The following is a 27,047-nucleotide window of genomic DNA, read 5'->3' as shown; positions in this document are numbered from 1 at the left end:
ACCAGAAGACAACAAAACGAGTGACGTGTGTGAGAGAACAGAATGATGGGCTGGAAGTTAACGAGTGATAACTGGGAAACAGGAAGAGATGAGCGATACAGTGACTTCATGAAAACACGAGGAAGTGGAAAACAGACGCATTGTTCATGAGCCATTATGATACCATGACTGTTGCTGAACTTTGATCGATCTGAGAAAACAACACTGAAACGGTTTCTACTGATGAGAGACGTATAGCACAGGTGAATGTGTGTGTGTGTGTGTGTGTGTGTTATAGAGAAACGGGTTAATCATTCACATTTAACAAGGACCAAAGTCTCATCTGAGACTCAGAAAATAAACAAAACGGAAGCAGAACATATTGCACACAATTATAGCAAATCAAACAAAAGCTGGCACCTGATCATTTCTGACAACAGTGAAAACAGAATTTTAAATAATTTTATTTTTCAAAATGACAGTTACAGTCTATTTAAACATTTAAGTTTCTGTACATGATGTTGAATGTCACTGAGACGTATAGCGTCCTTAGAGCTGTGTGCCGAAGCTCCGCCCCTCAATATACAATTGCATTTTTAACCAAGTGGGTGGGGTTAGTTGGATTCAAATTTCAAATTGGAGGCGGAGCATAATGACATCACAGTAATACTACCGATACTCACTGTGACTGAAACGGACCTCACTCTATGACTCCCTCACAGAATAAAAAACAGAATATGAGCTTTAAGTGCATGTGTCAGTGTGTCTGTGTCCATTTCTCAACTTGTTTTTTCTTCATGTCACCTGCTCAGCGTCTACCCATGATGCATGGCTCTAAATCGAGCCGTTGCCGCCAGGGCCCGGGCCAGGCGGGCCTCTCGTTCTGAAGTCATGCCACATCTTCACCAGCGGCTCTCTCTTCTTCCAAATGAGCTCATGACCATAAATGATGTACCAGCTTGAGGAAGAAACACAGAGAGAGAATTAACATGCTTGACATGTTTAAACTGGTAAAAAGATCTATCAAGTGGTCAATCAATACACATCACTGTTTACACCTCCTGCTGTTAAAATGCGTGTCAAATGCATTTTGTGGCAAGGATCTCTGATTGAGTGACTACATACCAGGGTTATTATTAAAAATAATTTTTAGTTAGTTAAAATAAAATAAACATGAACTAAAAATCAAATGCAAAAACCCCAACTTTTTACAGCTTTTTATTTTTGTTTAGTTTAACATGAAGTACTAAAATAAAATCTAACTATATAAACTAAAAAGAATAAATACAAATTTATAAAAACTATATAGATGAAAAATGAATACAAAAAACAAAACATATACTAAAACTTTCACTAAAATTAAAGTGAAAACAGCAAATATAAAAATTAAATCTGATAAATCAACTATTATATATTATCAAATATTAACAAAAACTATAATAGTATATTAATGATACCGAATTAACACTTGTACAAGTCATTTGCCAGTGTTAAATTAGTATTATTTATACACTATTCAAATATTTATTAGTATTTGACTTTTCGGGTTTCATTTTAGTCATTTCATTATACGCTTTTGCCATTTTTATTAGTTTATGTATATATATATATATATATATATATATTAGTGCTGTCAACGATTAATCACAATTAATTGCATCCAAAATAAAAGTTTTGTTTACAGAATATATGTGTGTATACTGTGCATATTTATTATGTATATATAAATACACACAAATGCATGTATATATTTAATTCAGATATGTTGTCTTTATGTACTAAATATATTTATATATAATATAAAATATAAGAATATAAATATATATGCATGTAAATATTTACTGGTTTACTGAATATTTACAAAATATATACTGTATGTATTTATATATATACATAAATATACACAGCACACACACATATTATGTAAACAAAAACTTTTATTTTGGATGCGATTAATTGTTTGACAGCACTAATGTACATATACATATACACATATATATATATATATATATATATATATATATATATATATATTAGGGTGTCCCCGACTAAGGATTTTCATAGTCGAATCGAATTTTCGAATCTTGCTGACAGTCGACTGATAGTCCAATCATATATTTGGGGGCGGGGCAAAATACATTACCAAGAGTCAAGTCAGACATTAGACAGTCATAAATACTGACATTAACACACAGGGAAAATGTGTAAAGGATGCCTAGCAGATACAAACGGAGTGAATAATGTTTTATGTTTTGATTAAAAGATAGTTAACATTAAACGTCAGCGAAACCCTAAGAATTCACAACATTTTTTACAATAGTGCTCTCATTATAACGTTATGTATATGACAGTTATTAATGTTCTGCATTTCTGTTTTGAGCTGCGCGCGCTGAATGACCAGTAGAATTAATAATTTAGAAGGTTTTTAATCAATGGGATTTAACTTATTTATCTCATATAAAATACGCTTCATTATTTATTCTTTGTGGACGCGTTCTTGACGCAACAACGTGCAAAAACACGGGAAATAAACTCTAAAAATTCATAGTGTTTTATTATAATAGTGTTCTCATAATGTTATGTGTAGGCCTATGTGACAGTCCCAGTCATAGTTATTACTATTCTGCATAGTTGTTTGTCCTGCTCGCGCTGCGCACTGAAGAGATAATCACTGTTCAATAAAGCGCTTTACTGCAGCGACTCAACCAAATGCATCATATACGAGATAAATAATATATACACGATATATATAAACCGGCTGAAATGTTTTGAAATCGCTTGTATCCTACCTGATCGAAAAAAATCCAGTCTTTCACTCTGCGTCAGTTTGAGTCTTGTTAAAGTTTTAAATCCTTGCCGCCAAGATGCTCCTCTGTCGGTCACGAAAGTGAAATTTAAATCTATAGGGGTGGTTGGATTTATTCACGCACGTTAAAATATTTATTTAAAGCTTTTTTTTTTCTTTTCAGATTCTTATTTACAGCATTATCATAATAGGCTGTATATTAACTTATTGGGAGAAAACTGGTAGTTCTATGTGAAATCAGACATTGAGCACCCCCATATAGCCAAAATGGCATGATCATAACACCCGCGAATATTCGACTGTGAGATTGGGAGTCGAATCAGGCTCCTCGAATCGAAGCATCGAATCTTCGACTATTCGGGGTCACCCCTAATATATATATATATTCATTTCTTCAGTTTTAATGTATTTTTTACTTTACTTTTATTTTTAGTTGCCAGGGCAACATTTCTAATTTTCACTTCAGGTTTTTCATCTAATATTTATATTTTATTTCCTTTCAGCTTTATTTCAACTAACAAAAACAATATTTAATAGTTCTGGTTAACAATAACAACACTTTCTGCTTTCAAAAACTGCTAGACTAATCTAAATGTAAGAGAAAGCAGAGACAAATCACTCACATGCCGAATAAAGCTCCACCTAAATGAGCTGCGTGATCGAAAAAACGCCATCCCAGAATCAAGCCTGTGGCATCCAAGGCGACGATAGCCTTGAGAGCCTGTAGGCAGGAGAAGATCATGAGACTGTGACCATCACAAAACAACAACAACAACTAAAATACTCTTACACACACACACACACACACACACACACAGACTCACATTTCCGGCAGTGAAGGTGTACATGGGGAGGAAGATGATGGCCAGTTTGGCTTCAGGCATTTTGGTGCAAACAGCTGCTAGGACGGCCATGATGGCCCCTGACTGACACAACGCAATAATCTGTTCACTACATCCATATGAACACTGATGAAATCCTGAAATGTTTAATCTGAAAACGCACTCACCGCCCCCAGTGATGGACCAAACCGACCCATCGCTGTTTTACTCGCATAACTGACAAACGTAGAAATCACACCTGAGAACATGTGCACAGAAAGACGAAATCCAATAACACAAATTTAAAGAGTGTAAGGAGTGTAGGATAGTTTTTGAAATCTGAAAACTCTTAAATGATCCAGACCTGCAGAGAGGTAGAGCGCTATGAACTGCTCTTTTCCCATCATGTTGACGATGCTTGAAGAGAAACTCCACAGCACGTACATGTTTGCCGCCATGTGGAAGAGAGAATAATGACTGAATGTGGACAGCAGCATGGGCCAACACAGCGTCTCTGAAATCAGATCACGATCCAGATTAAATAACAGTGCAAAGATCACAATCCAGATTAAATTACTGCATAAACCAGATCAGAATCCAGATTAAATAACTGCATAAAGCAGATCAGAATCCAGATTAAATAACTGCATTAAGCAGATCAGAATCCAGATTAAATAACTGCATAAAGCAGATCAGAATCATTAAATAAATGTATAATCCAGAATAAATAATTGCACAAACCAGATCACGATTCAGATTAAATTACTGCATAAACCAGATCAGAATGCAGATTAAATTATATTAGAAACCATATTTGAATCCAGGTTAAATAACTGCATAAACCAGATCAGAATGCAGATTAAGTTACCGCATAATCCAGATCACAATTCAGATTAAATTACTACAAAAACCAGACCAGAATCCAGATCAAATTACAGCATAACCAGTTAATGTTATGTTGTTGTATTCTTTTGTCATTTTTTAAAATCAGTTTTTGTTTTAAAAAATATTTCTATTTTTTATTTTTTTTATTTAAATGTAAAACATTTTTTCCAGTTAGTAGTTTCTTTTCTGTCTCTCTCTCTTTTTTTTTTTTTAAATTTCAGCAATTTTATTTAAAATAACAAAAATGTTTTATCTTCAATTAAAGTATAACACTCTGAATTGCAATTGCTGATATTCTACCAGTTATGCTACCAGAAATTTAGTGCTTAATGCAAATTAATACATTACATTCATTTTTTACTCAGTTTGCAAATGACTCATTATTATCAGTTTGAGAATCTATACAAAAATCCAGGACAAAACTCTTTCCAATACCAAAGAAACCTGAAAAGACGCCAGACTGTACAATAAAAGTATAAATCAGACCAAGTGTAATCAGACCTTTTCAATCCAACACAAAATTCCTCATTTTGAGGCAATGTAAACAAGACTGACCTTGAAAGAGATTTGTTATTCAGATGCAGCACATTATGAAAGCAAAACAGATGAGCTGACTCACTGGAGGAGGGGTTAGATGTGAAGTACTTGACCATGGAGCGCTGCAGAGAAGGAACTCTCCAACAACAAAACACCAACGCATTCGCTGCAATGATGCCTGAGAGAGAAAGATTTGTTCAGATGGAACAGTGCACAGAGAAATAGATGGACATTATCTGTTTATGTACTAAAACTGCATTAAATACATTGTCTCCACAATCTAAACTGCTCATCTGTGTAATATGGATGGCTAAATTTGGTTTGTGTCGTTCAGGCTGACCTGTGACTGTTTTCTGTCCATCACTTAAACTGTTCCACCACTGATTCATCTGCAGAACAACAGACGTCTGTTAAAAACACACATTAAGAAAACATAAATGTGACTCTGGACCACAAAACTAGTCTTAAGTCGCTGTTGGGGTATATTTGTAGCAATAGCCAAAAATACATTGCATGTGTCAAAATTATTGATTTTACTTTTATGCCAAAAATCATTAGGATATTAAGTAAAGATCATGTTCCATGAAGATATTTCTTAAATTTCCTACTGTAAATACAGTCATGGCCAAAAATATCGGCACCCTTGGTAAATATGATCAAAGAAGGCTGTGAAAATTAATCTGCATTGTTAATCTTTTATTTATTTTTTTTAAATCACAAAAATCTAACCTTTCATTGGATAATAAGAATTTAAAATGGGGGGAAATATCATTATGAAATAAATGTTTTTCTCAAATACACGTTGGACTCAATTATTGGCACCCCTAGAAATATCTTGAGTAAAATATCTCTGAAGTATATTCCCATTCATATTCGAAATTTTGAGCACTCCGGGGTGATTATGAACATGAAATTATCCAGCCATGGCTTCCTGTTTCACAGAAATATAAATTGGAGGGAAAACAAAGCCCAAATTCCCTTAATCATCCATCACAATGAGAAAAACCAAAGAATATATTTCTGATGTGCAGCAAAAGATAATTGAGCTTCACAAATTAGTGAAGTGGCTTTAAGAAAAGAGCTAGAGCAGTGAAAATCAGGACAATAATTAAGAATTTCCAATCAACATAAAATGTTAGGAAACTGCCTGGAAGAAGACGTGTGTCTATATCGTCCTAATGCACGGTGAGAAGGAGAGTTTGAGTGGCTAAAGACTCTCCAAGGACCACAGCTGGAGAATTACAGAAAATAGTTGAGTCTCGGGGTCAGAAAACCTTAAAAAAAAAACAATAGTCAAATAGCACCTACATCAGCACATGTTGTTTGGGAGGGTTTCAAGAAAAATTCTCCTCGCTCATCCAAAAACAAACTCCAGCATATTCAGTATCAGACACGACTGGAACTTCAAATGGGACTGACTTCTATGGTCAGATGAAACTAAAAAATGAGCTTTTTAGCAGCAAACACTCAAGATGGGTTTGGTGAACACAGGGATAAAAAGTACCCCATGTGTACAATGAAATATACTGCTGTATTTTTGATGTTGTGGGCCTATATTTCTGCTGGAGGTCCTGGACATCTTGTTTAGACACATGGCATCATGGGTTCTATCAAATACCAACAGATAAAAAATCAATAAGTGACTGACTCTGTTAGAAATCTTATAATGGGCCATGTTTGGATCTTCCAACCGCATAATAATCCAAACACAAACCTCAAAACAACACAAAATGGGTCACTGAGCACAAAACCAAGCTTCTGCTGGCCATTCCAGTCCTCTGACCTGAACCCTGTAGAACATGAGTGACCTGAAGAGAAGAAGCAGCAACATGGAGCTGTGAATCTAAAGGGTCTGGAGTGATTCTGGATGAAGGAATGGTCTCTGATCTCTCGTATAGGAGAACATTTAGAGCTGTTAAACTGGCAAATGGAGGTTTCAAAAACTATTGATTAAAAGGGTGCCGTTAATTGTGGCCAATGTGTATTACAGAAAAACATTTATTTCATAATGATATTTCCCCCCATTTTAAATTCTTATCCAATAAAATGTTAGATTTTTGTGAATTTTTTAAATAAAAGACCAAAAGGATTAACAATGCAGATTAATTTTCACAGCCTTCTTTGATCATATTTACCAAGGGTGCCGATATTTTTGGCCATGACTGTATATCAAAACTTAAATTTTGATTAGTAATATGCATTTCTAAGATCTTCATTTGAACAACTTTAAAGGTGATTTTCTCAATATTTAGATTTTTTTGCACCCTCAGATTCCAGATTTTCAAATAGTTGTATCTCAGACAAATATGGTCCTATCCTAACAAACCATACATCAATGGAAAGCTTATTTATTCAGCAAATGATGTATAAATCTCAATTTCGAAACATTACCCTTATGACTGGTTTTGTGATCCAGGGTCACAAATGTCCATTAAATGGACACACACCTGTTTGCGTAAATCTCCTTGTTTCTGAGGCCTTATCTTCTCCATCCAGTCTGTTTTGACATCGTCAAAATAACTCTGTACACGAGATTTGAGACTTTCGTACTGCCATATCGCCGCTCCGCCGAACGAACAACCTGTAAACTGAGCTGGAGTTATTACGATATTCTGAAAGATCATAATCCACACACACACATTGGACTTTATTCATGAAACACAATGAATACAAATACAATGAATGTGCAAATTGCATATAAAACCCTTGCAAACTGTCTTTTGGCGTTAAAATTGTACTGTCAAGTTTTACTAAAGACGCGCAGTGACGAATTAGCGCTGAAAAGGCGCAGACACAGTTATTTTTGCAGCTGACCTTTGCATTGAATATGCATTTCTAGGAGTTTCCCTTTCAGATGCAAAAGTTGTGGGAGGAGAGTATTGAAATGAATCACGCAACGTGTTTTACTAACGTTTCCGCTCGTCAAATTACTGGTATTTGTGCCATTATTTAACGCTTAAATAAAGCATGTCTTAAACTAGTATTTTGCGCTTTAAATGGCTGCAATTGTTGTTGCTAAGAGGAGGCACCGCAGAAAACAGAGAGCGTGTGGTAGAAGAGAGAGGATTTTTTCCACATGTATTAATTTAAAGCAAGAAAAACACAATGTCCAAACATATCAAGCCATGTTATTTTTAATTTGCTTCAGGAAATAAAAGATGACTTGTAACCCTCAACTAGGAGTCAAGCAATGCCAGGTCTATCAAAACTTGGCCTTGGCCTCCGGTTCTTTTCAACATACTGTGGCTTCTTTACTTTATTTCTTTATTCTTTATTTGCGAATATGCTAATTTGCACTGCGCTTGATATGTAAATGAGATGTTGCGTCTGTGTTCTTTAATTTATGCATTTTGTTAGTAAATCACCCGCAGAAATTTCCACGCCCGGTGCTCTTGTGCTAATTTGCTCTGTTTAGTAAAACTTGCCCTTTTTATATTTTAACTGTCCCACTGAACTGAATATAATTAAATATAATAATATAAAAATGTGGATTTACACAGAAATTGTTTCTGCATATTTCATGCATATGAACGAGGCCTGCCATGTGTCAGCAAAATATACCTACCCCTATGGTGAAGACAAATGGTTTGACCAGTCTGCCAAATGACCTGGTGGGTACATGTGGGGTGGGCGGGTCTGGAGCAGGAGCCACGCCCTTCTTGTGTAGGATTTCATTTTGCTCCGCCTCTTCTGCCACACCCTTCTTTGGCTCCACCTTCTTCGCTACCTTGCGGAAACCACATCTCTGCTGCGTCTGAAGAGTGAATCTACTTGGAGCAGAACAATCATCAAATATTTCATTTATATTGATTTTTCAATAGGTGGAATGTGGAAAAAATAAAAACAATAACCCAAAAATGTTATCTTAATTTTTAAAAACTTGTTTGATAAAAGTAACCTTGAGAGAACTTATAAACAATATACGTAATGCATTTATTTTCAATAATGAAAAGACGTTTTTACTAGTGGAATAATGTGGGAGGGACTTGATTTTATCTGTCATGATTTGACTGGATCATTCAATGTGTGACCCTGGAGCAGTAATAAGTAGCACGGATATATTTGTAGCAATAGCCAACAATACACTGTATGAGTCAAAATTATAGACTTTTCTTTTATGCCAAAAATCATTAGGATATTAAGTAAAGATCATGTTCCATGAAGATATTTTGTAAATTTCCTACCGTAAATATATCAAAACTTAATTTTTGATTAGTAATATGCATTGCTAAAGACTTAATTTGGACAACTTTAAAGGTGATTTTCTCAATATTTAGATTTTTTTGCACCCTCAGATTCCAGATTTTCAAATAGTTGTATTTCAGACAAATATTGTCCGATCCTAACAAACCATACATCAATGGAAAGATTATTTATTCAGCTTTCAAGTGATGTATAAATCTCAATTTCAAAAAATTACCCTTATGACTGGTTTTTTGGTCCAGGGTCACAAATGTCCATTAAATGAACACACACCTGTTTTCATAAACATCCTTGTTTCTGAGGCCGCATATATGATATAATATATTACATTATAATGATGGGATGAAACTGTTATATATATATATATATATATTTTATTATTATTATTATTTTACATCGCCTGCTGTGCCTTGGTTACATTAATATAAAAGTTGTTTCTGAAGCAAGTTATTCCATTTTGCCAAAGTTATTAGTATTATTTATTATTACAATACATAAGGTCCATTCTTATTTCAGGCTCTCCTTAAATAATGTTTACATCTACAAATGCCATAACAGAACTAAACACACGTTTACAATCTAAACAGCTGCTCGTTATCATTATGTTTACAATGATATTCATTCCGTTAAAAAAAAAAAAGAATACTTTAAGCTGAAGCTTTAATGAATGAGCTGATTAAAGCCACTAAAGCTGCTGTGAGTGATGTGAGGCGCTCAGGATATAAACACGCAGTCAGAGGAGTGTGTGTCACCTGTTCGTCAGGTAGTGTGTGCTGATGATGTCCTCTGAAACCCATCTGAACACTGTCCCCCTCACCGCCATCATCACTGCTGCGACCCCACTGCGGTTCATGCAGCTACTGCTTCCGCTTCCGGCTCATGCTGCTGCTGCTGCTGCTGCTTCCGCTTCTGGCTCAGAGCGCGCCTGCTGGAGGAGGACGCGCGCTGACACTCAATCTATGCCTTCGACAAGATGAGACCTCTGACTATTGTTGTAATCAATGTTACTATTTTCAAAAAAACGAAACGTGCATTTTAATTCTAATTCATATACATTTAGCAGAATTTATAAAATTTTGATATATTTGCATGCTTAAATAGCCTATTTGTTTATTTTTATGAATATGTTATCGGGCAGGCTTTGCGGGTTTTTTTATTTATTTAGTTTTATTCATTTGCAAATTTGTGTAATTGTTTATTTAGGCCTATTTATTTATTTACAGGTTTACACATTTGTTTATTTTTATTCACTCATTTAATTTACTCATTTGCAGCACAATTGATTTATTATATTTGGAATTAGTGGTTGGATTGTACATTTGCTTTTATAGGCTAGTTTATTAATTAATTAATTTATTTGTAGTTGTTTAGTTTACTCATATGGAGGGCCAAATTACTCAAAATTAAATAAATGTTGAAATATATACATAAATGAATTAATAAATATTTATTAATTCATTCAATCAATCATTTATTTATGCATTTATTAATGCATTTATTTATTCACACTCATGTACTAACAATGCATGAGCAATTTGGCCCTCCATAGTTTTTAGCACGTGTCTAATAAAAAAATAAAAAAATAAATCAGTGTGGGTCCGCAGCTGCGCATCATCCCGCCTCCAGCTTCAGTACAGCGCCTGCGCTCCGCCGCTCCGGTTCACCGTCTCCTCGCGAACATGGCGGCGCCTGCGCTCTCCAGCCGGGCTGGTTCAGCTGGCAACAGCCCCACCGCCACCCCGAGCAGCACCAAACACGTCCCGCAGGCCCCCGAGCTGGACTTCAGGTCCGGAGCCAGGATAGAGGAGCTCAACCGGCTGATCGCCGAGTTCAGCAAGCACGAGCAGCGCGAGTATGACGACCAGCGCGCGCTCGAGATCCACACGGCCAAGGACTTCATCTTCTCCATGCTCGGTGAGGAAGAGCTCTGCTTCTGACACAATGCAACTCATGCATGCATGCATCTGAAAGGGAAAGTGCGCTTTTGCGCGTTCAGCGCGTCTGTTTGTCTTTGTCTTTGCGCTTCGGTCTGCGTTGAGCTGCGGATGGGTGTGTTTGCAGCTTCGACACCCTCAACTCGAGTTTGCACTGGTATTCAGATGCTTTATTTGCATGAGATGTCAAAATCAGGTCATCTACTTGCTGTTACAGGAACAGCTCAGCCAAAAATGTATATTCTGTCATTATTTACTCACCATGCATGGCTGGATGACTTTTCGTCTTCTCTGGAAAACAAAAGGAGATGCACAATTTCCAAGCCTCTCTGCTTTCTGTTTTCATTCAGTGAAAGTGGAAGGTCAGCAGTGGCTTTAAAGCTCCAGAAAGAGCAAAAAATGCACTTTTGAAGGCATAAAATTAAACATTTTAAACTGTTATTCACTGAAAATGTTCATGTAGACATGTAAATAATGACAGAATTTTCGTTGCTTTGGCTTTAATTATTGGAAGGAAAAACTAGGCAAGACAGCATGAGGAAAAGCAAATGTGAAAACTAAAATAAGGAATAAAATTAAATGAAAATAGCTAAATCAAAAAGCTGCAAATAAACAATTAAATTAATAATTAAATAAACTGCCAAATGTGAATAAAATAAGCAAATCTGCAATAAATTAAGAAATGCATTTAAAAATTAAATGCATAATAAAGTAAAATAACATAAATGCAAAAAACAAATCCAAAGCATGCAAATAAAAACAAAAATCATTCTGATTGTGTACTATTATATAAATAAATCTATAATAAATCACATATGTACATGAAAAATATGCATCACATTAATTTTAATAGTTTATATTAAAACTCTGCAATTCAAATTCATGAAAATGTTGTATGCAATTCATATACACAAATCTTACATTTAGGTCTAAATATGTTTTGAAGTTGAAGTAGTTGTGGATTAGAATAAAAATGCAATGTTCAGCCAGACCAGCAGGAATTAGTGGAACCAAATTAGCGGTCGTGTGGCGCCAGTACAAAGAGCATCACTGCATAAAAATAGAACATAAAAGCTGCGTCTATTTGTAAAGGAGTTGAATTGTCAGAGACGCTGAACAGAAGTGCTGCACCGTGAAGCAGAAGATGTGTCCAGATGCATGAGTCGAGGAGCAGCCTCAGGGCGATGCAGCGATGCTGTGTGTGCACTGACTCTCTGTCTCACGCGTGTTTACTCAGCCGTGCAGTCACACACTCATCTGTGCTGGAGAACAAGCTGAGGGCAGGATGAAATCAAAACTGGCGGTGTTTGCTGCTTTAAGTCACATTAGGAAAGTAAAATTGGTTGCAATCAACCGAATACCAGAAACGTCCTCTGCTAAAGCCTTTGAATCTGTTAGTATTTCTTCTGAAGAAAGACAAACATAAATAGTGATGAAAGCCAGAATATTAAATGTTATAGCTGAATATTTTCTGAGTAATCCAGTGATTTGCAGAGGGGGGTCAAAAGGTGAATTTTCACCTGAGATTCGGAGCCAAATTACAGGGTGAAAAAATGACTTTAGAAAGATGGCAGCATCATTTTGAGATTGTTAGGTCTATTAGTAAAATCTGTTGACTTTAGTAATACTTGTTGTATTATACGCCAATGGTGACCAGTGAAAAACAACTCGTGATTTTAATAATGCATAAATAGTGGATTACTCAATGAATGATATTTAATATTTTGCCGCCGCCTTCATTCATGTACTTCTTTCAACAGCCAAAAAAATGATCAAAATCAATATGTTTAGCCGGGGACCTCTGGTTGAGGCGACACAGAATGATCCTCTCGCATGCTGAGCTGAGTTTACTGCACTCTTATTATGATAGATGCTCAAATTGTGGGCCTGAAGGTGTATTTCTGAATATTGAACTCACTGTGGCCTCTGGAGGAGTGTGACAGATGTTCAGGGCCCAAACACACACACACACTAAGTTGTTTTGGTTTTTCTGAGCGTCTCTGGAGGTTCTTCTTCTGCTGCTGACGGGAGATTTTAATACCCATGAGTCACTGGCTGGCGCATGTACACTTAATCATGAGCTTGAGCTCAGGGGTGACTGGGGATTATTTTCTTCAGGAGTCTGTTGGCTGTTTCTCCCAGTCTGGAATGTTCTTGTGTTTGTGTAGGAATCGTTTTATGGACTCTATTGCGTTTGCTCTGTTGCTCTTGTGGTTATAGATTAACCTTTGTCAATTGCTTCATTATGAAATTTTGTTCTGTGAAGCAATGCCCTTCATTCTCTCTAATGTTGCGCTCACCTCTCGAAATAACAACATTACTACATGGAAATTGTTAGTTTTTGTGACAACGCTCATGACCCCGAAGTGCATCCAATTTGAAGAAACTTAATCACCACGCTTAAGATGTTTGCATTAATTTAAGCTTATTTAATTTCATTAAAAAGCCTAGAAAATTATTTTGCAATGCGATTTTGTCACGTTACAGGTGCAAAAATTACACTATGCAAATTTAATTCACCTCCCTATTCTCTTGCAAAGCTATAAAGCTTTATTTTAAACTGCGTGTAGAGCAACTACCAAAGTGTGAGAAGTCTAGGTTTCCATCAAATTTCAAACTTGTAGGCCTACAGTTTTAGAAACTGTTTTTCACAAATTGCACATCAGGACTTGAAAAATACACATAAACACAAACCATGTGATGACAGACACACAGTCTATGTCAGAATAAAAATAAGTACTGTAATTATATACTGCATGAAGAAAACAAAGCCTGTTTTAGAACCATTGAGATGCTATTTTTATGGCACTTTAACACGTTATCATAATCATTTTACTCTAATAATAAAATCACACTAAATTACAGGTTATAAATGAAAAGTAATGCAGTGAGACAGAAATGCTTATTTACATAATATCGTTTTGACAACTACATTGAGATTTGGAAGGAAAAAAGTGCTTAATTGTCATGAATAGATTGTGGGTTTCATGAGTTTCAACCCTTAAAAATCAAATGAGAAAATCTGCAAAACATGATGGGTGCATTGAATAATTTTTGTTTTTGTAGTCATTTGAACATTTTGATCATTATGTGATGTACTTTGTTACAAGCCGTTTCAACTTATAATTGCAAGTTCAACAAAAACGTGGATGGGTTTTCTTATAAACTTTGAGAGTAAAATATTGTCTCTGTAAATTTTATGCAAGGTCTTTAAATTAATTTATCTGACTTTTTTTGAAATACGAAATTTGTAGAGTAACAGTCTCCAATTAACGTTCTTTAGGATAGAATTCCAATAAAACTTTGTCACGCAAGACTTGTATAACACCCAGCTAAAGTCATTTTTTGGTGATTTACTGTTTTCTACATAAAATCATACTTCATAAGGTAAAGAACATTCTGTGAAAATGTAACATTGATATCTTTAACATTGACTGAGTAAGACCATGTCAACTATGATATCATAGTGAAATTAATGGTTGAAATCAAACTTTGATGCTTATTATCTCATAATTAGATTGAGACTTTAGCCTGGATTTCTCACAGAGGGTCTCACACATTCCCTTTTACAAGGAAATATAGTCTGTTTTAAGTACACAACATTTGTCCCTATCTAACGATATCATTTTCTGTTTTCAGGCATGGTGCAGAAGTTGGACCAGAAGCTTCCAGTTGCCAACGAGTACCTGCTGTTGTCCGGCGGGGTCCGGGAAGGCGTGGTTGACATGGATCTGGACGAGTTGACGGTATATGCACGGGGAGCTGATTACGACATGGACTTCACGTTACTGGTTCCCGCGCTCAAACTCCACGACCGAAACCAGCCGGTCACGCTAGACATGCGTCACTCTGCGCTCTGCCACTCCTGGCTCAGCCTGCGTCTGTTTGACGAGGGAACCATCAACAAGTGGAAGGACTGTTGCACGGTTGTAGACCACGTTAACGGTGCCACCAATTACTTTTTCTCACCCACGCTGGTGGCCGACTGGTTCTACGAATCCATTAGTATGGTTCTGGCAGAGATTCAGAAGAAGCCGCAGCGCGGCGTCCCGCGGGTCGAGAAGGTCGAGCGCAATGCAACAGTCATCTCCATCATTTTGGGCGTCGGAGGCAGTCGGATGCTGTACGATGTGGTTCCAGTAGTGTCATTCAAAGGCTGGCCGGCGGTGGCCCAAAGCTGGCTAATGGAAAACCATTTTTGGGATGGGAAAATCACGGAGGAGGAAGTGATTAGCGGGTTTTATTTGCTGCCTGCCTGCTCTTCTACAGGCCAGAAGGAAAACGAATGGCGTTTGTCATTTGCGCGCAGCGAGGTGCAGCTGAAGAAGTGCATCTCTGCCAGTCTCATGCAGGCGTACCAGGCTTGTAAAGCTCTGATTATCAAGCTTCTCTCTCGACCCAAAGCCATCAGCCCGTATCATCTGCGCTCGCTCATGCTTTGGGCCTGCGACCGCCTGCCGCATACGTACTTGGCGCAGGAAGATTACGCCGCGCACTTTTTGCTAGGGTTGATTGACGACTTGCAGCATTGCTTGGTGAATAAGACCTGTCCGAATTACTTTATCCCGCAATGCAACATGCTAGAGCACCTCAGCGACGACATGGCCATGCTGCATGCACGCAAGCTGTCGTCCGTTCGCTCAGACCCAGCAGAACACTTGCGAAGCGCAATAGAGCACGCTAAAGCCGCGTCGCGACTCACGCTGGAGCTCCAATGGCGTGGAGGAAGCTCAAACCTATCGTCTCCCCTGTCAGAAACTGGAGCCGATCAGCAACCGGACGACCGGCTCGCGAAGAAACTCCAGCAGCTGGTCACGGAGAATCCTGGGAAGTCCATCTCAGTCTTCATCAACCCAGACGACGTCACGCGACCTCACTTTCGCATTGATGACAAATTCTTCTGAAACCACCCCAAATGATCTGATTAGGCATTGGCTGCAAACGACATCATGCAACCTTATTTTTGAATCGATGACACATTTTTCTGAAGCCATGCCCTCAGATCTAATTGGGCCTTGGCTGCACATGACCTCACATTTCCATTGATGACAAATCATTCTGAAGTCACGCCCCCTCTAATCTGATTGGGTGCTGGCCGCAGATGACCTCACATTTCCATTGATGACAAATAATTCTGAAGCCAAGCCCTCTAATCTGATTGGGTGCTGGCTGCAGATAACCTCACATTTCCATTGAAAAATTATTCTGAAGCCACGCCCTCTTATCTGATTGGGCGCTGGCTGCAGATGACTTCACATTTCCATTGATGACAAATTATTCTGAAGCCACGCCCTCTGATCTGATTGGGCGCTGGCTGCAGATTACCACATTTCCATTGATGACAAATTATTCTGAAGTCACGCCCTCTAATCTGATTGGGTGATGGCCGCAGATGACCTCACATTTCCATTGATGACAAATAATTCTGAAGCCACACCCTCTAATCTGATTGGGTGCTGGCTGCAGATGACCTCACATTTCCGTTGATGAAAAAATATTCTGAAGCCGCCCTCTTATCTGATTGGGCGCTGGCTGCAGATGACCTCACATTTCCATTGATGACAAATAATTCTGAAGCCACGCCCTCTAATCTGATTGGGTGCTGGCTGCATATAATCTCACATTTCCATTGAAAAATTATTCTGAAGCCGCGCCTCTTATCTGATTGGGCACTGGCTGCAGATGACTTCACATTTCCATTGATGACAAATTATTCTGAAGTCACGCCCTCTAATCTGATTGGGTGCTGGCCGCAGATGACCTCACATTTCCATTGATGACAAATTATTCTGAAGTCACGCCCTCTGATCTGATTGGGCGCTGGCTGCAGATTACCACATTTCCGTTGATGACAAATTATTCTGAAGCCGCCCTCTTATCTGATTGGGTGCTGGCTGCAGATGACCTCACATTTCCATTGATGACAAATAATTCTGAAGCCACCCTCTAATCTGATTGGGTGCTGGCTGCATATAATCTCACATTTCCATTGAAAAATTATTCTGAAGTCACGCCCTCTGATCTGATTGGGCGCTGGCTGCAGATTACCACATTCCGTTGATGACAAATTATTCTGAAGCCACGCCTCTTATCTGATTGGGTGCTGGCTGCAGATGACCTCACATTTCCATTGATGACAAATTATTCTGAAGTCACGCCCTCTAATCTGATTGGGTGCTGGCCGCCAATGACCTCACATTTCCATTGATGACAAATAATTCTGAAGCCAAGCCCTCTAATCTGATTGGGTGCTGGCTGCAGATAACCTCACATTTCCATTGAAAAATTATTCTGAAGCCGCCCTCTTATCTGATTGGGCTGGCTGCAGATGACTTCACATTTCCATTGATGACAAATTATTCTGAAGCCACGCCCTCTGATCTGATTGGGCGCTGGCTGCAGATTACCACATTTCCATTGATGACAAATTATTCTGAAGTCACGCCTCTAATCTGATTGGGTGCTGGCGCAGATGACCTCACATTTCCATTGATGACAAATAATTCTGAAGCCACACCCTCTAATCTGATTGGGTGCTGGCTGCAGATGACCTCACATTTCCGTTGATGAAAAATATTCTGAAACCACGCCTCTTATCTGATTGGGCGCTGGCTGCAGATGACCTCACATTTCCATTGATGACAAATAATTCTGAAGCCACGCCCTCTAATCTGATTGGGTGCTGGCTGCATATAATCTCACATTTCCATTGAAAAATTATTCTGAAGCCGCGCCCTCTTATCTGATTGGGCACTGGCTGCAGATGACTTCACATTTCCATTGATGACAAATTATTCTGAAGTCACGCCCTCTAATCTGATTGGGTGCTGGCCGCAGATGACCTCACATTTCCATTGATGACAAATTATTCTGAAGTCACGCCCTCTGATCTGATTGGGCGCTGGCTGCAGATTACCACATTTCCGTTGATGACAAATTATTCTGAAGCCACGCCCTCTTATCTGATTGGGTGCTGGCTGCAGATGACCTCACATTTCCATTGATGACAAATAATTCTGAAGCCACGCCCTCTAATCTGATTGGGTGCTGGCTGCATATAATCTCACATTTCCATTGAAAAATTATTCTGAAGTCACGCCCTCTGATCTGATTGGGCGCTGGCTGCAGATTACCACATTTCCGTTGATGACAAATTATTCTGAAGCCACGCCCTCTTATCTGATTGGGTGCTGGCTGCAGATGACCTCACATTTCCATTGATGACAAATTATTCTGAAGTCACGCCCTCTAATCTGATTGGGTGCTGGCCGCCAATGACCTCACATTTCCATTGATGACAAATAATTCTGAAGCCACGCCCTCTAAGCTGATTAGGTGCTGGCTGCAGATGACCTCACATTTTAATTGATGATAATTCTGAAGCCACACCCTCTGATCTGCTTGGACGCTGACTAGAGATGAGCTCAATTTCACATCCATGATACATTTTTTTTGAAGCCACGCCCACTGATCTGATTGGGTGCTGCCTACAGACAACCTTATGCAACCTCACTTTCGCATTAATCATTTTTTCTGAAGCCACGCCCCCTGATCTGATTGGGTGCTTACTGATGACAAGCTGACTTTTGCATTGATGACATTCTTCTGAAGCCACGCCCCCGATCTGATTGGGAGTTGACAACCTCACTATAGCATTAATGATAAATTCTTCTCAAGCCGCACCCTCTGATCAAAATTGGGCACTGACTGCAGACAACCTCACTAGCATTAATGATCAATTCTTCTGATGCCACTCCCCCTAATCTGATTGGGCGCTGTCTGCAGAAAGGCCTCACTTTCTCATTGATGACAAATTCTTCTGAAGCCACGCCCTCTGATCTGATTGGGCGCTGACTGCAGATGATGTTACATGACCTCACTTTCGCATCAATGATCAATTCTTCTCGAGCTACGCCCATTGATCTGTTTGGGAGCTGACAACCTCACTATAACATTAATGATAAATTCTTCTGAAGCCACGCCCCCTGATCTGATTGGGCGCTGACTTTTTTTAGTTTTTTTTAAGAGTCCCAGAATCAGGAAGCTGTGTGTTCTGCACAGCGCTGGAGATGTTAAACGCTTCAGGCTCTAAATATGATGTTAAAAATGGACATGATCCTGTTTCACTGCTGCCAGTTTGAAGTCGTGTTCACATATCTGTTCCTCCCCATTATGGACGCCCAGCTTTTACGGGAAGGATAGCGAGAGATTCATGGAAGGATGTGGGGGGAGGACTGTTTGTGCATGGCTCATGTGGAAAACAGGAAATCCATAACTCCACTCAGAAGTGCAATTAGACAAAATGTGTTTATACGCTTTACTTGTAAGTACACTGTAACATGATACTGTAAACACGCTATTTTAGACACCATCGTTTCACAAACACACTTATAGAATAACTTTATTCTCACAAACTGCACATTAGGACTCCACACAAACACACTCCCTATGACGATGGATGTTTGTTTCATTTTAACACAGTCTCTTGAGGTGAATCTCATGAAAACATTTCCGTGTATCATTTTACCCCCCTAAAATTCTATGAGTAATTATGTTGCATTCAAAAATAAAGCATATTTTAGAACTAAGATGTTTTCATTGTGACACTATTTTCATGACATTTAAACACATTTTTAACCTTAAATTGATCATTTTTTAAAATTTAATTAGATTCTCACTACTGTAATATTGATTTAAAAAAATAAAAATAAGCCTACATTAAATATACATTGTACATCAATTAATATTGCAGTTTAAATAATTTTTTTTTTTTTTTGCATTGCCTTAATGAGAATTGCAAGGTAAGAAACGCTTGTCATGAAAAATCTCGATCCTAAAATAGGCTTTGAAATTGCTTTTGTGAGATTCACCCCTTGAAAAAAAAAATTCTAAACAGAAAACTTTATTAACTTTATTTGTTTGTGTTTTTTTATATATATATATATGCTGCTAAACATGATAGGTGCATTGAATAATTTGTTTTTGTAATAATTTGAGTATTTTGATCATTATGTGATGTGCTTTGTAACTGTACATACTGCTGTAATTAACCCCGCCTACTTCTCCCGGTTAGGCCAATCAGCCTCAGCCAATCATGTGATGTGCACTCATTTAATTATTGACACATGCATATCTTTGCATGTGATTGGTAGGAGGGACGGATCAGAACAGACCAAACGTGAATCTTCAAGCTCTACAGGGACCAATCGTAATGCCTTATCACAGAAAATAAACCAGTGGGGTGTTTTTATTCCGATTAAGGGGATCCTAAAAACTCTTTTACAGCCCCACCATGTGTTTCTCTTTATATCTGAATCAGGACATATCAGAACTAAACAGAACATGTTGATTTATTTTAACTGTCGTCATTAGGCTAATGTCCTTGAAAACTGTGTGTACATGTTATTCATATGCTTGATAAATATCTCTAACATGCCAGCGGGCTTATAGACACCTCAGCAAAATAACATATCTGCTCTGGATCAGTGTTGCATTGCATTTTAAACTTGTGTTTGGTAAATAAAGCTGTACAGAAGTGCAAAATTGTGAAGAAGACTTTGTTTATTCTGTTTCGCAACTCCAAAATGACCTAAAAAAATGTTTTTCAGTATAAAAAAAGCAAATTCAGTTCCTATATTTGAGGTTTAAGATTTTTTAATGTTTTTGAAGAAGACTCTTCTGCTCACCAATGCTGCATTTATTTGATAAAAATACATTAATATTATCAAATATAAAAATTTTAAATAACCGTTTTCTATGTAAATATAGTGTAAAATGTCATTTATTTCTGTGATGCGCAGCTGTATTTTCAGCATCATTACTCCAGTCTTCAGAGTCACATGATCCTTCAGAAATCATTCTAATATGCTGATTTGCTGCTCAAATAACATTTCTGATTATTATCAATGTTTAAAACAGTTGTGCTGCTTCATATTTATAGAGAAGCTGTGATGCGTTTTATTTTTCAGGATTCTTTGATGAATAGAAAGCTCAAAAGAACAGCATTTATTCGAAATAGAAATCTTTTGTGGCATTATAAATGTCTTTACTGTCACTTCTGATCAATTTAATGCATCCGTGCTGAATAAAAGTGTTAATTTCTCACAAAAACGTTTTGAGAGATTAGTAGAAGGCAATATCAACTGATTTTGTTCCATTCTGTGACTCATTATATAATCACTGCCAAAAGCTGCTATATTTATGCACAAAATTGGATTGCAAGAATGACATCAATGTTGCATGCAACCATTTGAAGCATTTAACCTCCTGTTTCACATGCTATTTCTTTGAAAAGTTGTCTATATATGAGCAATAGCAGTGTTTGATTCCTACTGAATCGAAATATATTGTAATATTACTGCTTCTCCAGCAACTCGTGTAGTTAGAGAGCACCGTCAGGGATCATAACCCACATGCCGTCAGCTAAATGCTCTTTCACTACTGTATTAAAAGCACTGACGCTGTAGGAGAAACATTTGGATGGAGTTTTTCCTTCAGGAGCTCAGCTCCACTAAAGTGCTGTGACAGAGAATTACAGAAGTGTGTGTAAGAAAGGTAGCCGAAATGCTGAGAAGTTTATCGGTACAACAGAATGCCTCTTTGTAAAGTACAGCTCAGGATGATGGTGAGATGTGTGTGTGTAAATGCTGAGAGCTGTTGTTATATCTTGCTGACCTGAGGAAGGTGGAGTTTCAAACTCTTTTGCACACATTTAGATATGACACAACTGCTTATTCAGTTTTGCTTAAGCAGCTAAATACCAAAATAATCCAGCTCAGTTTTATATATGTGTGCGTGAGTTTGCGCAGGCCATGCCAGGTTATTTTTGTTTTCTGTCATCTCAGCACCTGTCTGCCCACCTGCGACTTACCTACCGTTGTGTGTGTGTGTGTGTGAGAGAGAGAGAGAGAGGTTTTTGGTTTGTTGACATTCAAAAAATTTTAACATAAGACAGCGGTGCGGTCATTTGTAACTTGAATGTGCCAGGCTTTTGTATCCATATGGAAATATTTTTATTCAAATATATTTTCAAATATATTTCAAATGATGTTTCAATATATATTTTATGCTAATATACGTTTTGGCCATTTTTGGTATATTTTAAAATAATTTATATAATTTTAAACATTATTTATTGTCTATGCCACACTGATAAAAATTATTTTGTGGTGAAGTAAATACTACAGAAAAACAAATGTAATTTCTACATTAAAAATTTTTGTTAAGGCAAGAATTAAAAAAAAAAAAAGAAGAGTAAATTCAATATTAGTACTCAATTTAAGCTTGTAGAATTTAAAGTTTGAACTTATAAGCATATTTTACTTGGAATTGTTTGTTATTTTTACAAAGATTGTTTAAGTAAATATCAACATCATGATCCCGTTGTTCCCATCATGCACTGAATAATTAATAAGGTTTTTTTTGTTTTTGTTTTTGAGACTTATTTACACTATTTTGTGGTTGCTTTTGTTGTTAGGTTAAGTAACTTGCTGTTTTGTGACATCTGGAGTTCATTTTTTTACTCAAAATGACCCATTCATACTCAAACACTATTCACTGATTGTCACCGTCATTGTGTATCATATGCCAAGTATTCAGGTCTCGGTGTTCATTCAGTTAATAACTATATTGAGTCAACATATTACCTTAAAAAGAATAACGATCGGTCTAATTACTTACATACGTGATTGTAACCTAACCACATGCTTTACAGGCATTTTTTTTTCAGCGTTCTGTTGTTTGTGTAAAATTTACAAACTGTGACTGGGTAAAATGTACTTGAGTATTGCAGGGTAAACTTAAAATAATTAAGTAGAAATTACTCATCAAACTCTACCTGGCCACGTTAAAGCTGCAGTCCGTAACTTTTTTTGGTTAAAAATGATCCAAAATCAATATTTGAGCAAGTTCATAACCAGCCAGTGTTCAAAACTATCACCTTGCTTTAGCCCGATTCACAACGGTTAGCTTATAATAATGTTTTCTAATTTGAGTGGTACGGGTAGGTTTTCACGGGAAATTGGAGCATGCTGCTGCATCATTACATCACGTCTGTAAACATAAAGAAGTTGTCCCGGCTAGTATGCTGTCGCAGGTGAGGATCCTGCAGGTGGCGGCACGTTTATAGCCTTTTCTCACAGCAGCTGGAATAATTAAATCTCAAAAAATCATTCTGATGGTGGATTGTGATCCAGAAAGGATTATGTGTTTATGAAACACATGTGAATGAAATTAAATTATATTCCAGTTTTAAATGTGCTTCTGATTACAGATAGCCTGGGATTATGCAAGATTTGTATTTTAAAGAAAACCAGTTAGAAGGGAGCATAGTTTGCTTTTTGGGTTAAATGAATTTCTTGGTATGAAATTTGAATGGTATGACAATTAGATATTAGACTGTACAGAAATTGAAATCTACACGCTAATACACACTATACTCATAGTCACACAATGCTGATGTTGTTAACATTAATAATTTTAGAATAAAGTATAACAATAATAATAATTTGCACGGTTTGATGTGATATGAGCTAACCGATCGTTACATTTAATCACCATTGGTAGCGCGATTTATGGTAATGCTTGTTTCCTCAGTTGGTCAGAACAAACGTGGCAGACTTGTTACTTACTTGTTCAGATGACAATATACAGTGAAAATTCTTATTTGAGTCATATATTCCAAGACTTAGATTAGAATCTGTGATTACTAAGTACAGGATTCACACCGGTGCGGTGACTGACAGCTACATATACTCCTCAAAACATTAGATTCATCCGCACTGGAGCTGTGCCAGAGTACAACCCACGCAATGAAGATAATTCAACAAGTAACTGCAATTCCAGGTTTTCAAACATAGATGGCGACAAAGAGGCAAAACTTACGGACTGCAGCTTTAAATTTACTTATTTCCGTTGCTAATTTTACATAAGTAGATTTTACTTAATTCCGTATTTAAATTTTACTTAAAAAATATGCATGCAAAATAAAAATGAAGTAAATTTAGCTTCTTGTTTTTTCAGTGCATGACACTTTTTAAAAATGTTAAATTTAACATTTTTAAATAATTATAAATTTTGTTTTAATCTCTAGTAGGCTATTCCATCCACATTTGCATTTAGACTAAATGTAGGCTACTGTAAGGCTGGAAATTAGTTTTCTTCATTTGTTGTCTTACAATATAATAATGATCGTTAACCCGCACTGAAGTCCCGATCTGAATCAAATGATTCGAGATCCGCGCTCCGAAATTACGATCTGATTCCAAAAATTTGTGAATCCACCCCGAAGTTCTGATGTAAATCAAATGAATCGCGATCCTTGCTCCGTAGTCCCGATCTGAATAATGATTCGCAAAACATCATTTCAAATCGAGACTTCGCAAACCCGCTCCGAAAATTGCGATCTGAATCAAATGATTCGCAAACCCACTCTGAAGTCCCAAACTAAATCAACTGATCTGCGATATGCGATCCGATCGGAGCAAATCATTCAATTTGCAAAATGATTTGCGAACCAGCACCGAATTTCTGACCCGAATAAAATGATTCACAATCCTTGCGCTATAGTCCTGATCTGAATAATGAGTGCGAACCCGCACAGAAGTCCCAATCTGAATCAAATGATTCAAGAACCCGCCCCAAAGTTCCGATCTAAATCAAATGATTCGCAAACCTGCTCCGAAGTCCCAAACTAAATCAAATGATATGTGATCTGATTGGAGTGAATCATTCAAATCGTGAAATAATTTGCGAACCAGCACCGAATTTCTGATCTAAATAAAATGATTTGCGATCCTTGCTCTGTAGTCCCGATCTGAATAATGAGCGCGAACCCGCATGGAAATCCCGATCTGAATCAAATGATTCGCCCTCCGAAGTTACAATCTGATTCAAAAGATTTGCGAACCCGCCCTGAAGTTCCGATCTATATCAAATGATTCGCAATCATTGCTCCGAAGTTCCGATCTGAATCAAATGATTCGCAATCATTGCTCCGAAGTTCCGATCTGAATCAAATGATTCGCAATCATTGCTCCGAAGTTCCGATCTGAATCAAATGATTTGGAATAGCCTACGGCAAGTTCCGATCTAAATCAAATGATTCACAAATCCCATTCCGATGTCCCGATCTAAATCAAATGATTTTCAATACGGGATGATTGGAGCGCTTCGAAACAGTGAATCACTTTGCAATGCAGTGGTTACCTTCACTGTAAAAATGACCGTGATTTTAACGGTAAAAAACTGTGAAATAAATGGTTAACGGTAAGTTCCCCTAATATATACGGTGAAAAACTGTAATAGACATTTCAGAAAATTTTACAGTGAAATACCGCTTTTGGAAGTGAAAAAGAATGTAAAATTTACAGGGAAAAAACGTAAATTGACGTTCCCAGAATTCCCTGCATTGCATTTCAAATTTTGTTTGAATCTGATGTTTTTTCTTTGAAATAACTAGGTTTCTTAGTTTTTTCTTATCAGTTATGTTTATTAGGGTTGTATGTTACATCTTATGTTGTTAAATTAATGTTTATTGCATATTTCAGTTTAATGAGTGTCACCATGATGGTGTTTAGTGCTTGTGTGAATGACACTGTGCACCTTCTATATATGTTATTATTTAAAAGCTGCTTGTGATGGGCTTTGGTTCATCATCACCTGCATTTGGTGGTTATCAGTGTATTTCAAAGGTACAAAACAGATTTCAGTACTTCAATAGGTCGGTATATTAACATTATATCAGTTAATGAAATTACGGTATTTAACTGTAAATTTAAGTTAAAATTGTAAAACCTAAAATGTTGCTACCGTAAACGGTAGAATTCCGGCAACCACAGCTGCCATTTTTTTACAAAAAGAACGTCTATGTTTTTAAAATATTTTTTTTTACAGTGTTCTTCAGAGTTTCAAAAAGCTAATTTTCACCTATCAGCCTTTTAACTATAAATAAATAGATAAATAAATAAATAAATGTATTTGTAATTTACTATGGTATGGTTGTATTTGAAGACCAGACTGAATGGCAATCATCAATCATAATCAAATGCCTATAATGCCATAATCAAGGCCTCTAACACTAGCTTGCTCTATTCTTTTTCTATTCTATCTGTTTTCTTTGTATTTATTATATAATAAAAAAACAAAAACAACAAAACAAACACACCTTGGTACGTGTACTGCGTTAAGCGAACTGAGACTTGTTATATCACTTGCGTATCATTGCTCTTTTGTTGGTTTTGATTGCTTCTATTGTCCTCATTTGTTAGTCGCTTTGGATACAAGCGTCTGCTAATTGACTAAATGTAAATGCATCCTTTTAAATGTGGTTTAAAAACCTAATTTTACAGAATTGCATTTACGAATATCTGAGAAATTGAACTGTTTTAACCCAGTTTTTTTTTTCTTCTGTAGGCTGATTTGATTTCTTATTTACTTATTTTATAAAATATTTAGATTAAGTTTTATTTGCTTATTTCTTATATTTGGTGCTATACAAATATTTATATTTATTATAATATATATTTTATTATACTTTTATTTATTTTATACTTTTGCTTTATATTTCATTGTATTAAAATTACTATAAGTATATAATAATAATAATACAATTATTTAATACTACAAATAGGTATACTTGTATGTATTGTTATTTGAATGTAATTTTTTTATGCATTCTCATGGAAAATAAAAAATATAGGCCTACACCCATAATAAAAAATCTTAAAATATTCTTGATATTCTTAAAATATTTGTAATTAATATTAATATATCAGAGTAGCCTACCATGTTAATACAATCCAATACCATTTGTACCATGGTAAGGTTGATCAGAGGATCACATCGGGACTCTTTTATGAGGTGTCACATGACACCTGCGGTGAC

The 27,047-nt window shown here is 36.8% G+C and overlaps 2 protein-coding genes across 5 annotated transcripts; one reads left to right on the top strand and one right to left on the bottom strand.

Annotated features, from left to right (window-relative positions):
- Positions 1 to 425: 425 nt before the first annotated feature.
- On the bottom strand, positions 426 to 10,122 carry parlb (presenilin associated, rhomboid-like b). Of its 3 annotated transcripts, none has more exons than XM_058744579.1 (10): positions 9,984 to 10,122; positions 8,594 to 8,795; positions 7,476 to 7,616; positions 5,369 to 5,435; positions 5,111 to 5,206; positions 3,971 to 4,120; positions 3,795 to 3,865; positions 3,610 to 3,711; positions 3,409 to 3,506; positions 426 to 937 (listed from the first exon to the last, which is right to left on the bottom strand). In XM_058744579.1, exons 1-10 carry the CDS (start codon positions 10,082 to 10,084, stop codon positions 814 to 816), a joined length of 1,152 nt encoding a protein of 383 aa, XP_058600562.1. In that variant the 5' UTR covers positions 10,085 to 10,122; the 3' UTR covers positions 426 to 813. The 3 variants fall into 3 exon arrangements, with proteins under 3 accessions (XP_058600562.1, XP_058600561.1, XP_058600563.1); XM_058744578.1 differs by having other exon boundaries at positions 8,594 to 8,798; positions 9,984 to 10,095; XM_058744580.1 differs by having other exon boundaries at positions 5,369 to 5,417; positions 8,594 to 8,798; positions 9,984 to 10,095.
- LOC131520386 (nucleotidyltransferase MB21D2) lies at positions 10,100 to 17,086 on the top strand. Of its 2 annotated transcripts, none has more exons than XM_058744575.1 (3): positions 10,100 to 10,225; positions 10,836 to 11,145; positions 14,805 to 17,086. In XM_058744575.1, the coding sequence occupies exons 1-3, from the start codon at positions 10,205 to 10,207 to the stop codon at positions 16,067 to 16,069; spliced, it is 1,596 nt and encodes a 531-aa protein (XP_058600558.1). In that variant the 5' UTR covers positions 10,100 to 10,204; the 3' UTR covers positions 16,070 to 17,086. The 2 variants fall into 2 exon arrangements, with proteins under 2 accessions (XP_058600558.1, XP_058600559.1); XM_058744576.1 differs by having other exon boundaries at positions 10,151 to 10,225; positions 10,823 to 11,145; positions 14,805 to 17,085.
- Positions 17,087 to 27,047: the final 9,961 nt, after the last annotated feature.

Source organism: Onychostoma macrolepis, chromosome 15, assembly GCF_012432095.1.
Source record: "Onychostoma macrolepis isolate SWU-2019 chromosome 15, ASM1243209v1, whole genome shotgun sequence".
In the NCBI taxonomy this organism is placed as follows: domain Eukaryota; kingdom Metazoa; phylum Chordata; class Actinopteri; order Cypriniformes; family Cyprinidae; genus Onychostoma; species Onychostoma macrolepis.
This window is presented reverse-complemented; position numbering and strand designations above follow the sequence as displayed.